Consider the following 13,507-nt stretch of genomic DNA (forward strand, 5'->3'; position numbering starts at 1 on the left):
ACAGACTAGACATACTGGGACATAAGCTGGGGCACACTGGGAGAGACTAGACATACTGGGACATAAACTGGGGCACACTGGGAGAGACTAGACATACTGGGACAGAGACTGGGGCACACTAGACAGAGACTAGACATACTGGGAAATAGACTAGACACACTGGCACATAGACTGGGGCATACTGGGACATAGACTAGACATACTGGGACATAAACTGGGGCATACTGGGACACAGGCTAGACATACTGGGACACAGGCTAGACATACTGGGGCAGAGAAAGGGGCATACTGGACAGAGACTAGACATACTGGGAGAGACGGGCATACTGGTAGAGACTGGAGCATACTGGACAGAGACTGGGACATATTGGACAGAGACTTGGGCTTATTGGACAGAGACTGGGACATATTGGACAGAGACTTGGGTTTATTGGACAGAGACTGGGACATATTGGACAGAGACTTGGGCATATGACTGGGGCATACTGGATCCCTGCTTGGTGTGTTTTGGATCAGACTGCAGGGTTGGGTTGTGTTTAATAATGCAGGTGTGTGGGTCAGATCATCCTCAGATCGTTTTACACATACCACCCTTTTCACCCAGTAAGTCACCCCACTGATAAATACCCCCAGTTCACCCAGTAAGTCACCCCACTGATAAATACCCCCAGTTCACCCAGTAAGCCCCTCGCTGATAAATACCCCCAGTTCACCCAGTAAGCCCCCCCCACTGATAAATACCCCCAGTTCACCCAGTAAGCCCCTCGCTGATAAATACCCCCAGTTCACCCAGTAAGTCACCCCACTGATAAATACCCCCAGTTCACCCAGTAAATCCCCCAACTGATAAATACCCCCAGTTCACCCAGTAAATTCCCCCACTGATAAATACCCCCAGTTCACTCAGTAAGTCACCCCACTAATAAATACTCCCAGTTCACCCAGTAAGTCACCCCACTGATAAATACCTCCAGTCTACCCAGTAAGTCACCCCACTGATAAATACTCCCAGTTCACCCAGTAAGTCACCCCACTGATATATACCCCCAGTCTACCCAGTAAGTCACCCCACTGATAAATACACACTGCTTTACAATACTTCACCACCTTATACTACGGTCTCTGATGGACGAGCCAGGTTTTGTGTGTTTGTTGATTAGAATGTGTGTAATAGTGTGTATGGACCTTTTTACTTCTTTGACGTCTAACAGCCATTTAATAACATAAAACGTGTTTTACAATTTCAATGTGTTCAATCAAGACAGCAAGTACTTCAAATGTGTTCAATCAAGACAGCAAGTACTTCAAATGTGTTCAATCAAGACAGCAAGTACTTCAAATGTGTTCAATCAAGACAGCAAGTACTTCAGTAACTGCAGCACTTTACAGTGACAGCACAGAAGTCCTGAAGTTTACAGTTTCACCATCAGTACATGTTATTATAAAATCATTACATGTTATTATAAAATCATTACATGTTATTATAAAATCCATCTGAAGCGTAACTAGAACAAATTACCATGAAACACGCAACTATAATAAGTTACCGTGAAACATGTAAGTGTAATAAACTACCATGAAACATGTAATTATAATTACCATTAAACATGTAACTATAAGTTACCATGAAACATGTAACTATAATAAACTACCAGGAAACATGTAACTATAATTACAATGAAACATGTAACTATAATTACCACGAAACATGTAACTATAACAAATTACCATGAAACATGTAGCTATAATAAATTACCATGAAACGTAACTATAATAAGTTACCATGAAACATGTAACTATAATAAATTACCATGAAACATGTAATTATAATTACCATGAAACATGTAACTATAATAAACTACCCTGAAACTTGTAACTATAATAAATTACCATGAAACATGTAACTATAATAAATTACCATGAAACATGTAACTAAAATTACCATGAAACATGTAACTATAATAAATTACCATGAAACATGTAACTATAGTTACCATGAAACATGTAACTATAATAAACTACCATGAAACATGTAACTATGATAAATTACCATGAAACATGTAACTATAATAAATTACCATGAAACATGCAACTATAGTAAACTACCATGAAACATGTAACTATAATAAACAACCATGAAACATGTAACTATAATAAATTACCATGAAACATGTATTTATAATTACCATGAAACATGTAACTATAATAAACTACCATGAAACATGTAACTATAATAAACTACCCTGAAACTTGTAACTATAATAAATTACCATGAAACATGTAACTATAATAAATTACCATGAAACATGTAACTATAATTACCATGAAACATGTAAATATAATAAATTACCATGAAACATGCAACTATAGTTACCATGAAACATGTAACTATAATAAACTACCATGAAACATGTAACTATAATAAATTACCATGAACGATGTAACTATAATAAACTACCATGAAACATGTAATTATAATTACCATTAAACATGTAACTATAAGTTATCATGAAACATGTAACTATAATAAACTACCATGAAACATGTAACTATAATTACAATGAAACATGTAACTATAATTACCACGAAACATGTAACTATAACAAATTACCATGAAACATGTAGCTATAATAAATTACCATGAAACGTAACTATAATAAGTTACCATGAAACATGTAACTATAATAAATTACCATGAAACATGTAATTATAATTACCATGAAACATGTAACTATAATAAACTACCCTGAAACTTGTAACTATAATAAATTACCATGAAACATGTAACTATAATAAATTACCATGAAACATGTAACTATAATAAATTACCATGAAACATGTAACTATAGTTACCATGAAACATGTAACTATAATAAACTACCATGACACATGTAACTATAATAAATTACCATGAAAGATGTAATTATAATAAACTACCATGAAACATGTAACTATAATAAACTACCATGAAACATGTAACTATGATAAATTACCATGAAACATGTAACTATAATAAATTACCATGAAACATGTAACTATAGTAAACTACCATGAAACATGTAACTATAATAAACAACCATGAAACATGTAACTATAATAAATTATCATGAAACATGTATTTATAATTACCATGAAACATGTAACTATAATAAACTACCATGAAACATGTAACTATAATAAACTACCCTGAAACTTGTAACTATAATAAATTACCATGAAACATGTAACTATAATAAATTACCATGAAACATGTAACTATAATTACCATGAAACATGTAAATATAATAAATTACCATGAAACATGCAACTATAGTTACCATGAAACATGTAACTATAATAAACTACCATGAAACATGTAACTATAATAAATTACCATGAACGATGTAACTATAATAAACTACCATGAAACATGTAATTATAATAAACTACCATGAAACATGTAACTATAATAAACTACCATGAGACATGTAACTATAATAAATTACCATGAAACATGTAACTATAATAAACAACCATGAAACAAGTACCATGAAACATGTAACTATAATAAAGTACTATGGAACATGTAACTATAATAAATTACCATGAAACATGTAACTATAATAAAGTACCATGAGACATGTAACTATAATAAAGTACCATGAAACATGTAACTATAATAAACTACCATGAAACATGTAACTATAATAAATTACCATGAAACATGTAACTATAATAAACTACCATGAAACATGTAACTATAATAAACTACCATGAAACATATAACTATGATAAATTACCATGAAACATGTAACTATAGTAAACTACCATGAAACATGTAACTATAATAAATTACCATGAAACATGTAACTATAATAAACAACCATGAAACATGTAACTATAATAAACAACCATGAAACATGTAACTAGAATAAAGTACCATGAAACATGTAACTATAATAAAGTACTATGGAACATGTAACTATAATAAATTACCATGAAACATGTAACTATAATAAAGTACAATGAGACATGTAACTATAATAAAGTACCATGAAACATGTAACTATAATAAATTACCATGAAACATGTAACTATAATAAAATACCATGAAACATGTCACTATAATAAACAACCATGAAACATGTAACTATAATAAACAACCATGAGACATGTAACTATAATAAAGTACCATGAGACATGTAACTATAATAAAGTACCATGAAACATGTAACTATAATAAATTACCATGAAACATGTAACTATAATAAATTACCATGAAACATGTAACTATAATAAATTACCATGAAACATGTAACTATAATAAAATACCATGAAACATGTCACTATAATAAATTACCATGAAACATGTCACTATAATAAAATACCATGAAACATGTCACTATAATAAATTACCATGAAACATGTAACTATAATAAAATACCATGAAACATGTCACTATAATAAACTACCATGAAACATGTAACTATAATAAACTACCATGAAACATGTAACTATAATAAATTACCATGAAACATGTAACTATAACACAAATAGCATGAAGAATTAATCTCACACATAATCAAAGCACACATGCTTCATTTAAGTTGTTTTATGACTTTCAACTATGTGTGTGTGTGTGTGTGCACGCGCACGTGTTTGTGTTTGAGGTCAGAGGTCAGGAAAGAGAGAAATGTGTGTATTTTGTGTGTATTTTGTGTGTATTTTGTGTATGCTGTTGTCTGCATGCTTTCTTTTCTGTGAGCGAGTGAGTGATTGTGAGTCCACGTGTGTACATGCGTGTATGTGTGAGTGTGAGCTTGAGAGACTGTGAATCAGCACTAGTGAGAGAATACAGCTATTTGTTAGTCTGCAGTGCTGCAGTGTGTGTGTGTGTCCTTGTGCATGTCTGTGTGTGTGTGTGTTTCTTTGTGTGCATACACATGCAAACATACATATGTGTATGGTATCTATGTTGATGTGAGAGTGTATGCATGTATGTGTGTACGTGTGTGTATGTTTGTGGTGTGTGTGTGTGTGTGTGTGTGTGTGTGTGTGTGTGTGTGTGTGTGTGTGTGTGTGTGTGTGTGTGTGTGTGTACCTTTTGTTGAATGGTGGAGTGTTTCTGCTCCATGTCTCTCTTCTCCTTGGCTGCATCCACCACCAGCTGGTCCAACTGCAAGAAACACAACCAGATTACACAACCTGCCAAACCACCATGTACACACACACACACACACACACACACTGTGTATACACACACACTGTACACACACACACACACACACACACACACACACACACACACACACACACACACACACACTGTACACACACACACACACACACACTGTACACACTCACACAGACACACTTGAACCAAATGAAGCCACATGTTGTCGTCCTTGTGCTCATTTAAGATGGCATGATGACATAATGGTGTATCTATCTCCTCATGAGGGAGTAGAAGAAGAACAGAAATACATGAGTGGGAGTAGAAGAATAGAAATACATGAGAGGGAGTAGAAGAAGAACAGAAATACATGAGTGGGAGTAGAAGAATAGAAATACGTGAGCGGGAGCAGAAGAACAGAAATACATGAGTGGGAGTAGAAGAACAGAAATACATGAGCCAGAGTAGAAGAATAGAAATACATGAGAGGGAGTAGAAGAAGAATAGAAATATATGAGGGAGTAGAGAAGAATAGAAACTACATAGAAAGCAACACAGGAGGAGGAGGAGGAGGAGGAGAGCCAGTTCTATCATCCATCTGTTAACCAGTGGAAGAGAAACTGACAGCATGTCCCTGTGTATGGAAATTAAACTCCATCATGGCTGTGCAACAGATGAAGAGTCAGTGTGTGGATGCAGCTCTCCCTCCCACGGAGAGGTAGAAGAAAGAGACCAGCTCTCTCTCTGTCTCTCTCTCTGTCTCTCTCTCTCTCTCTCTCTCTCTCTCTCTCCATCTCTCTCCATCTCTCTCTCCATCTCTCTCCATCTCTCTCTCTCTCCATCTCTCTCTCTCTCTCTCTCTCTCTCTCTCTCTCTCTCTCTCTCTCTCTCTCTCTCTCTCTCTCTCTCTCCATCTCTCTCCATCTCTCTCTCCATCTCTCTCACTACCACACAAGTGTCATCCCGTGTGAAGTCCTGGTTCTGTGCTTCCTGCCACTGTGCACTGTGTAAAGAGAAGAACAGAATGGATCTTTGAGCGGCTGAAGAACCGTCCAGATGAAAATAGATGTGGAATGAAGGGCCGCGGGGCGGCGGTGGACCGGGAGACGTGGCGGGTTGCCCTCCAGCAGGCATTGGCCCCGCTTGATGTTCAGATATACCCCGCATGACCCACATACGCTTTCCTCAAGGCTACAGCACAACCGGATCAGTGTTGACTGGAGGTCTCTGTGGAGACAGGGACTGGGTGGCGTGCATGTGAGGAGAGCGTGAGCTAGTTCAATAGTTCACATGAAGAAAGAAGGCCGGAGAAGGTCTGTTTTTGGGGGGGGTGGATTTTCCCCCTTTTTCTCCCCAACTGTATCCGGCCAATTACCCCACTCTTCCGAGCTGCCCCGGTCGCTGCTCCACCCCTTCTGCCGATCCGAGGAGGGCTGCAGACTACCACATGTCTCCTCCCATACATGTGGAGTCACCAGCCACTTCTTTTCACCTGACAGTGAGGAGTTTCACCAGGGGGACGTAGCTATTCCCCCCCAATTCACCACCATCCTGAATAGGCACCCCGACCAACCAGAGGAGGCGCTAGTGCAGCGAACAGGATATATAGCCATTCCGGCTTCTAACCCACAGACACGGCCAATTGTGTCTGTAGGGACGCCCAACCAAGCCGGAGGTAACACGGGGATTCGAACCAGGATCCCAGTGCTGGTAGGCAACGAAATAGACCACTACGCTACCCAGACGCCCGAGAAGGCCTGTTTTACATGGCAGGAGTGTTTTTCTACCCCTTAACAACCAGTATTACTGCCTTTCAACACTAAAGGGGTCAGCGTTATTCCTCCTTGTACAACGCAAATGCTCTGCTGTCACACACGTCTGCTTACGTGAGCAGTTTAATATCCGCAGCATGAGGCACCGACTCTTCCACCATCGCCATTAATGCTTCAGTTATGTTGTAAACACGTTCACTTGTTTAAGATGGTTGACAAACTGAAGCCCTAAAGCAATATGACACGCTTCCACGGTAAGATGAGAGAACACTGTGTTGTTAAGCTGATAGAACCTCTTTTTCGAAGCTATAGATGCTTTCTTCAATCCAGTAAAATTCGTAAACTGATTTGTTTTAGTTGTGTCATGACTGAGATGAGAGGTACAAGTTCATCTCATCTCATCACCAGCCCCTTCTCCGGGGTCGGGTGGCGGTGGCAGCAAGCTAAGTAGGGAACTCCAGACGTCCCTCTCCCCAGCAATGCCCTCCAGCTCCTCCTGGGGGATCCCAAGGTGTTCCTAGGCCAGACTGGACATGTAGTCCCTCCAGCAAGTTTTGGGTCTACCCCGGGGTCTCCTCCCAGGTGGATGTGCCCGGTAAACCTCCAAAGGAAGGCGCCCAGGAGGCATCCTAATCAGATGCCCGAACCACCTCAACTGGCTCCTTTCGACACGAAGGAGCCGCAGCTCTACTCCGAGCTCCCTCCGGATGTCCGAGCTCCTCACCCTATCTCTAAGGCTGAGCCCAGACACCCTACGGAGGAAACTCATTTCAGCCGCTTGTATCCACCATCTCACCCTTTTGGTCACTACCCAAAGCTCATGACCATAGGTGAGGGTTGGAACGAAGACTGACTGGTTAATTGAGAGCTTTGCCTTCCGACTCAGCTCCCTCTTCACCACAACGGTCCGGTACAATGTCCGCATTACTGCTGATGCTGCACCAATCCACCTGTCAATCTCCTGCTCCATCCTACCCTCACTCGTGAACAAGACCCCGAGATACTTGAACTCCTTCACTTGAGGTAACAACTCATCCCCAAACCGGAGGGACCAAGCCACCATTTTCCGGTAGAGAACCATGGCCTCAGACTTGGAGGTGCTGACTCTCATCCCGGCCATTTCACACTCAGCTGCAAACCGCCCCAGTGTGCGCTGGAGGTCACGTTCTGATGAAGCCAACAAAACCACATCATCTGCAAAGAGCAGAGATGCAATTCTGAGGTTCCCAAAACGGACACACTCCTCACCTTGGCTGCGCCTTGAGATCCTGTCCATGAATATCACAAACAGAATGGGAGACAAGGGACAACCTTGGCTGAGTCCAACACCCACTGAAAACGTGTTTGGCTTTGTGTCGAGAATGTGGACACAGCTCTCACTTTGGTTATATACAAGGTCCGGAAGTTAAGTTAAGGTACAAGTTAACATCATGTTAGTGTATATCTACAGACGATCTTCTTTTACATTTCTGGGTGATATCGTATCTCCAGCTCTGCTTCTATGCTGCCATTGTCTGGGCGTTAAGAGTCTTACTTCAGCCCAGACAACCAGTGGACCAGCAAACTGTCTGCAGGGACCAGTCCTGTAATTCACCATTGAGATGCGAGCCTATAAAACAACCTGAACTATTTTGTTCAAAGAATTTAAACTCCAGAAATGTCCTCAAAGGCTGGGAGGACACCAGAAGAGAACTGCTGACCTCCACTATTTTCCTTGTCAATCTCTAAACAAATATTCGAAGACAGAAACAACTGTTTAACAAGCTGCATATAAAAAGTGACTATTCCATTCATCCTTCCATTTCCAAGCCGCTTATCCTAATCAGGGTCGCGGGGTGCTGGAGCCTATCCCAGCAGTCATTGGGCGGAAGTGACTTCCGGGACTGGGAAATGACGTCACTTCCGGAGGAAAGTGACTATTCCAAGTTTTTATATCATCGTTCTGCTGTTTGGTAGTTGTCATTTATCATAGCTCATGAACTCCACATCCCCACAGGCAACCTGCAGCTCAGCGGTTTGTAGGGTTTCAACTTCCCATGTAGTACATATGTCAATGTAAATGTCAGACCCCTGTCAAGAGAGGGCACTCTCCCTCTGTAGGGTCACGTGTGAGTATGAGGCGGACACTAATTTCAGGGTGGAGTATTTGAGGAACACGTCCATGTTGTTGTGTTTGAAGAGGAAGTTGGCGGACAGAGGAGCGAGTGGAGGGGGGAGGGGTCTGATAACATCAGATGGGAAATGTTTTCCCCATCCCTCCATAACAACCCAGCCAACGCCGTCAGAGCGTCTATCAGCTGCCATCTCTCCCCGCCGGGACGTCAACAAGCGGTCCAGTGTGTGTGTGTGTGTGTGTGTGTGTGTGTGCGTGTGTGTGTGCCTCCTCTCAAATGATGCTGTAAATGTGACTCACCTTGCCTTTAACGGCTCATAGAGGATTCAAGGAGCTTTATTGTCACGTGTACAGAGATACAAAGTCAGGTAGATGAAAGGGATGCTCACTTACTGTGCAAGAATATAAAATCACTAAATAAACAAGATAAATAGAATAGGACAAAAAAAATTTTTTAAATCGCAAGTACAAAATGAAGCTCTCTCTCTCTCTCTCTCTCTGTATATATATAACTATATATATATATATATATATATATATAGGTATATATATGTTGAAATTAGATAAAAACTCTTCCCAGTTTCCAGAATCCACTAGCATTTCAGTTTAGTCATCTCTCCCACTGTGGAGCCAAACCCTCTGTCTCTCTCTCTCTCTCTGTCTGTCTGTCTGTCTGTCTGTCTGTCTGTCTGTCTGTCTGTCTGTCTGTCTGTCTGTCTCTGTCTCTCTTTCTCTGTCCGTCTCTCTCTTGTCTGTCTGTCTCTCTCTATGTCTCTCTCTCTGTCTCTCTCTCTCTCTCCTTTATCTCCTCTATCCCTCTATCTCGCTGTGTCTCTGTCTGTCTCTCTCTCTCTGTCCGTCTCTCTCTCGTCTGTCTTTCTCTCTCTCTCTCTATGTCTCTCCTCTCTCTCCTTTATCTCCTCTATCCCCTATCTCGCTGTGTCTCTGTCTGTCTCTCTCTTGTCTGTCTGTCTCTCTCCTCTCTCTCCTTTATCTCCTCTATCCCTCTATCTCGTTTTGTCTCTGTCTGTCTCTCTCCCTCTGTGTGTGTGTGTGTGTGTGTGTGTGGGTGTGTGTGTGTGTGTGTGTGTGTGTGTGTGTTGGTCTGCAGGGCAGTCAGTCTGTGAAACTTCATGTTGTTTCTTCTCTGACATGTGACTCTGTGTAGAATGTGTGATTCACCATCATCAAACGGAGAAACAGGCGTGTTGTTCAGCCCTGCTGACTGTATGGTGGACAGACAGGGTCACCCCAATCTATTTTATGTCTTCACAAACAATCTGACACCTCACCAGAGACACACACACGTCAGACAGCCTCTCATCATCTGCCAGGCTGGATCTCAGGACTGTTTGATGACCGTTAAAGTTTCCTGGTTTAAATAAATCGTCCACATTAACTTTCTCTGGAAATCCCCCTTAGTCATCCTGTCCATCATGTGCCGTCCTTCAGATGAGACCTTAAACCCAGGTCCTGACTCGCTGTGGTCATTAAAGATCCCAAGGCACTTATCACAAAGAGTAGGGGGTTCCCTGGTGTCCTGGCAAAATTCCCAGCCTGGCTCTCTCCAACTGGCCACCTCATCAGCCCCATGTAACTGGCTCAGTGACTCCACCCTCTCCACCTCGAGCTGATGTGTGGTGAGCGTTCTGGTGCAACATGGCTGCCGTGCATCACCCGGGTGGTGCTGCACATTGGTGGTGGTTGAAGTGAGTTACCCCCTTCACCTTGAAGGGCTTTGTGTGTCTAGAAAAGCTCTGTATAAATGTAATCCATCCATCCATCCATCCATTACCCAAACTGCTCATCCTGCTCTCAGGGTCGTGGGGATGCTGGAGCCTATCCCAGCAGTCATTGGGCGGCAGGCGGGGACACACCCTGGACAGGCCACCAGGCCATCACAGGGCATGCACACACACACACACATACACACACACACCTAGGGACAATTTAGTACGGCCGGTTCACCTGACCCACATGTCTTTGAGTCACCTGACCTACATGTCTTTGATTCGCCTGACCTACATGTCTTTGATTCACCTGACCTACGTGTCTTTGAGTCACCTGACCTACATGTCTTTGATTCGCCTGACCTACATGTCTTTGATTCACCTGACCTACATGTCTTTGAGTCACCTGACCTACATGTCTTTGATTCACCTGACCTACGTGTCTTTGATTCACCTGACCTACATGTCTTTGATTCACCTGACCTACGTGTCTTTGATTCACCTGACCTACATGTCTTTGAGTCATCTGACCTACATGTCTTTGAGTCACCTGACCTACATGTCTTTGATTCGCCTGACCTACGTGTCTTTGAGTCACCTGACCTACATGTCTTTGATTCACCTGACCTACATGTCTTTGAGTCACCTGACCTACATGTCTTTGAGTCACCTGACCTACATGTCTTTGATTCGCCTGACCTACATGTCTTTGAGTCACCTGACCTACATGTCTTTGAGTCACCTGACCTACATGTCTTTGATTCACCTGACCTACATGTCTTTGAGTCACCTGACCTACATGTCTTTGATTCGCCTGACCTACATGTCTTTGATTCGCCTGACCTACGTGTCTTTGATTCGCCTGACCTACGTGTCTTTGAGTCACCTGACCTATGTGTCTTTGAGTCACCTGACCTACGTGTCTTTGAGTCACCTGACCTACGTGTCTTTGAGTCACCTGACCTACGTGTCTTTGATTCACCTGACCTACGTGTCTTTGAGTCACCTGACCTACGTGTCTTTGAGTCACCTGACCTATGTGTCTTTGAGTCACCTGACCTACGTGTCTTTGAGTCACCTGACCTACGTGTCTTTGAGTCACCTGACCTACATGTCTTTGATTCGCCTGACCTACGTGTCTTTGAGTCACCTGACCTACGTGTCTTTGAGTCACCTGACCTACATGTCTTTGATTCACCTGACCTACATGTCTTTGAGTCCCCTGACCTACATGTCTTTGATTCGCCTGACCTACATGTCTTTGAGTCACCTGACCTACATGTCTTTGAGTCACCTGACCTACATGTCTTTGATTCACCTGACCTACATGTCTTTGAGTCACCTGACCTACATGTCTTTGATTCGCCTGACCTACATGTCTTTGATTCGCCTGACCTACGTGTCTTTGATTCGCCTGACCTACGTGTCTTTGAGTCACCTGACCTACGTGTCTTTGATTCACCTGACCTATGTGTCTTTGAGTCACCTGACCTACGTGTCTTTGAGTCACCTGACCTACATGTCTTTGATTCGCCTGACCTACATGTCTTTGGACCGTGGGAGGAAACCAGAGCACCCGGAGGAAACCCACACAGACATGGGGAGAACATACAAACTCCACACAGAGGACGAACTGGGACGACCCACCAAGGTTGGACTACCCCGGGGCTCGAACCCAGGACCTTCTTGCTGCGAGGTGACCGTGCTAACCACAGCGCCACCATGCCGCGTTAGTTTCTATTATAAATCTGGTTTCTCTTCTTATTTTTCTCTTTTTAAAGTTTAAATCTGTGACTTTTGTTCTCAATGTGTGTGATGGAGTCAGGCTCCACAACACCACCAGTCATCTTCACCATGGTTAGAGACACTCTCCAGTCTCCGTATACCACTGCTGAGATGTTTTGACTGGGTGAGATGAACACTGGTGCAGCAGCAAACACGTACGTGTTGGAAAAAAGACTGAGACGTGATGCTGACGTGTCCATGACAACCAGTATGAGACGTGATGCTGATGTGTCCATGACAACCAACATGACTATAGTAGTGTGTAATACGTTAGACTGCATGTGTTAGTTAGCTTTGGTCCCAGGATCCATGTTTACAAGGGTGGGACTGTTACTGCTGAGCTGACGGCACACCAGCCACAATGGCTGCTACACCTGGTTTGTAGTCCTGCTACACCTCGTCTGTAGTCCTGCTACACCCGGTTTGTAGTTCTGCTACACCTTGTCTGTAGTCCTGCTACACCTGGTTTGTTGTTCTGCTACACCTGGTTTGTAGTCCTGCTACACCCGGTTTGTAGTTCTGCTACACCCGGTTTGTAGTTCTGCTACACCTTGTCTGTAGTCCTGCTACACCTGGTTTGTTGTTCTGCTACACCTGGTTTGTAGTCCTGCTACATCTTGTCTGTAGTCCTGCTACACCCGGTTTGTAGTCCTGCTACACCTGGTCTGTAGTCCTGCTACACCTGGTTTGTTGTTCTGCTACAACTTGTCTGTAGTCCTGCTACACCTGGTTTGTTGTTCTGCTACACCTGGTTTGTAGTCCTGCTACATCTTGTCTGTAGTCCTGCTACACCTGGTTTGTTGTTCTGCTACACCTGGTTTGTAGTCCTGCTACACCTTGTCTGTAGTCCTGCTACACCTGGTTTGTTGTTCTGCTACACCTTGTCTGTAGTCCTGCTACACCTTGTCTGTAGTTCTGCTACACCTGGTTTGTAGTCCTGCTACACCTTGTCTGT

At 42.5% G+C, this 13,507-nt stretch overlaps 1 protein-coding gene across 1 annotated transcript in view; it reads right to left on the reverse strand.

Annotated features, from left to right (window-relative positions):
• Positions 1–13,507, reverse strand: part of LOC130110190 (arf-GAP with coiled-coil, ANK repeat and PH domain-containing protein 2-like) — a 121,982-nt gene that overhangs the window by 49,368 nt on the left and 59,107 nt on the right. The window contains 1 exon segment of the mRNA XM_056277202.1: positions 5,081–5,155. Coding sequence (XP_056133177.1) covers positions 5,081–5,155 — 75 coding nt within the window.

Source organism: Lampris incognitus, chromosome 3 (genome assembly GCF_029633865.1).
Source record: "Lampris incognitus isolate fLamInc1 chromosome 3, fLamInc1.hap2, whole genome shotgun sequence".
Lineage (NCBI taxonomy): Eukaryota > Metazoa > Chordata > Actinopteri > Lampriformes > Lampridae > Lampris > Lampris incognitus.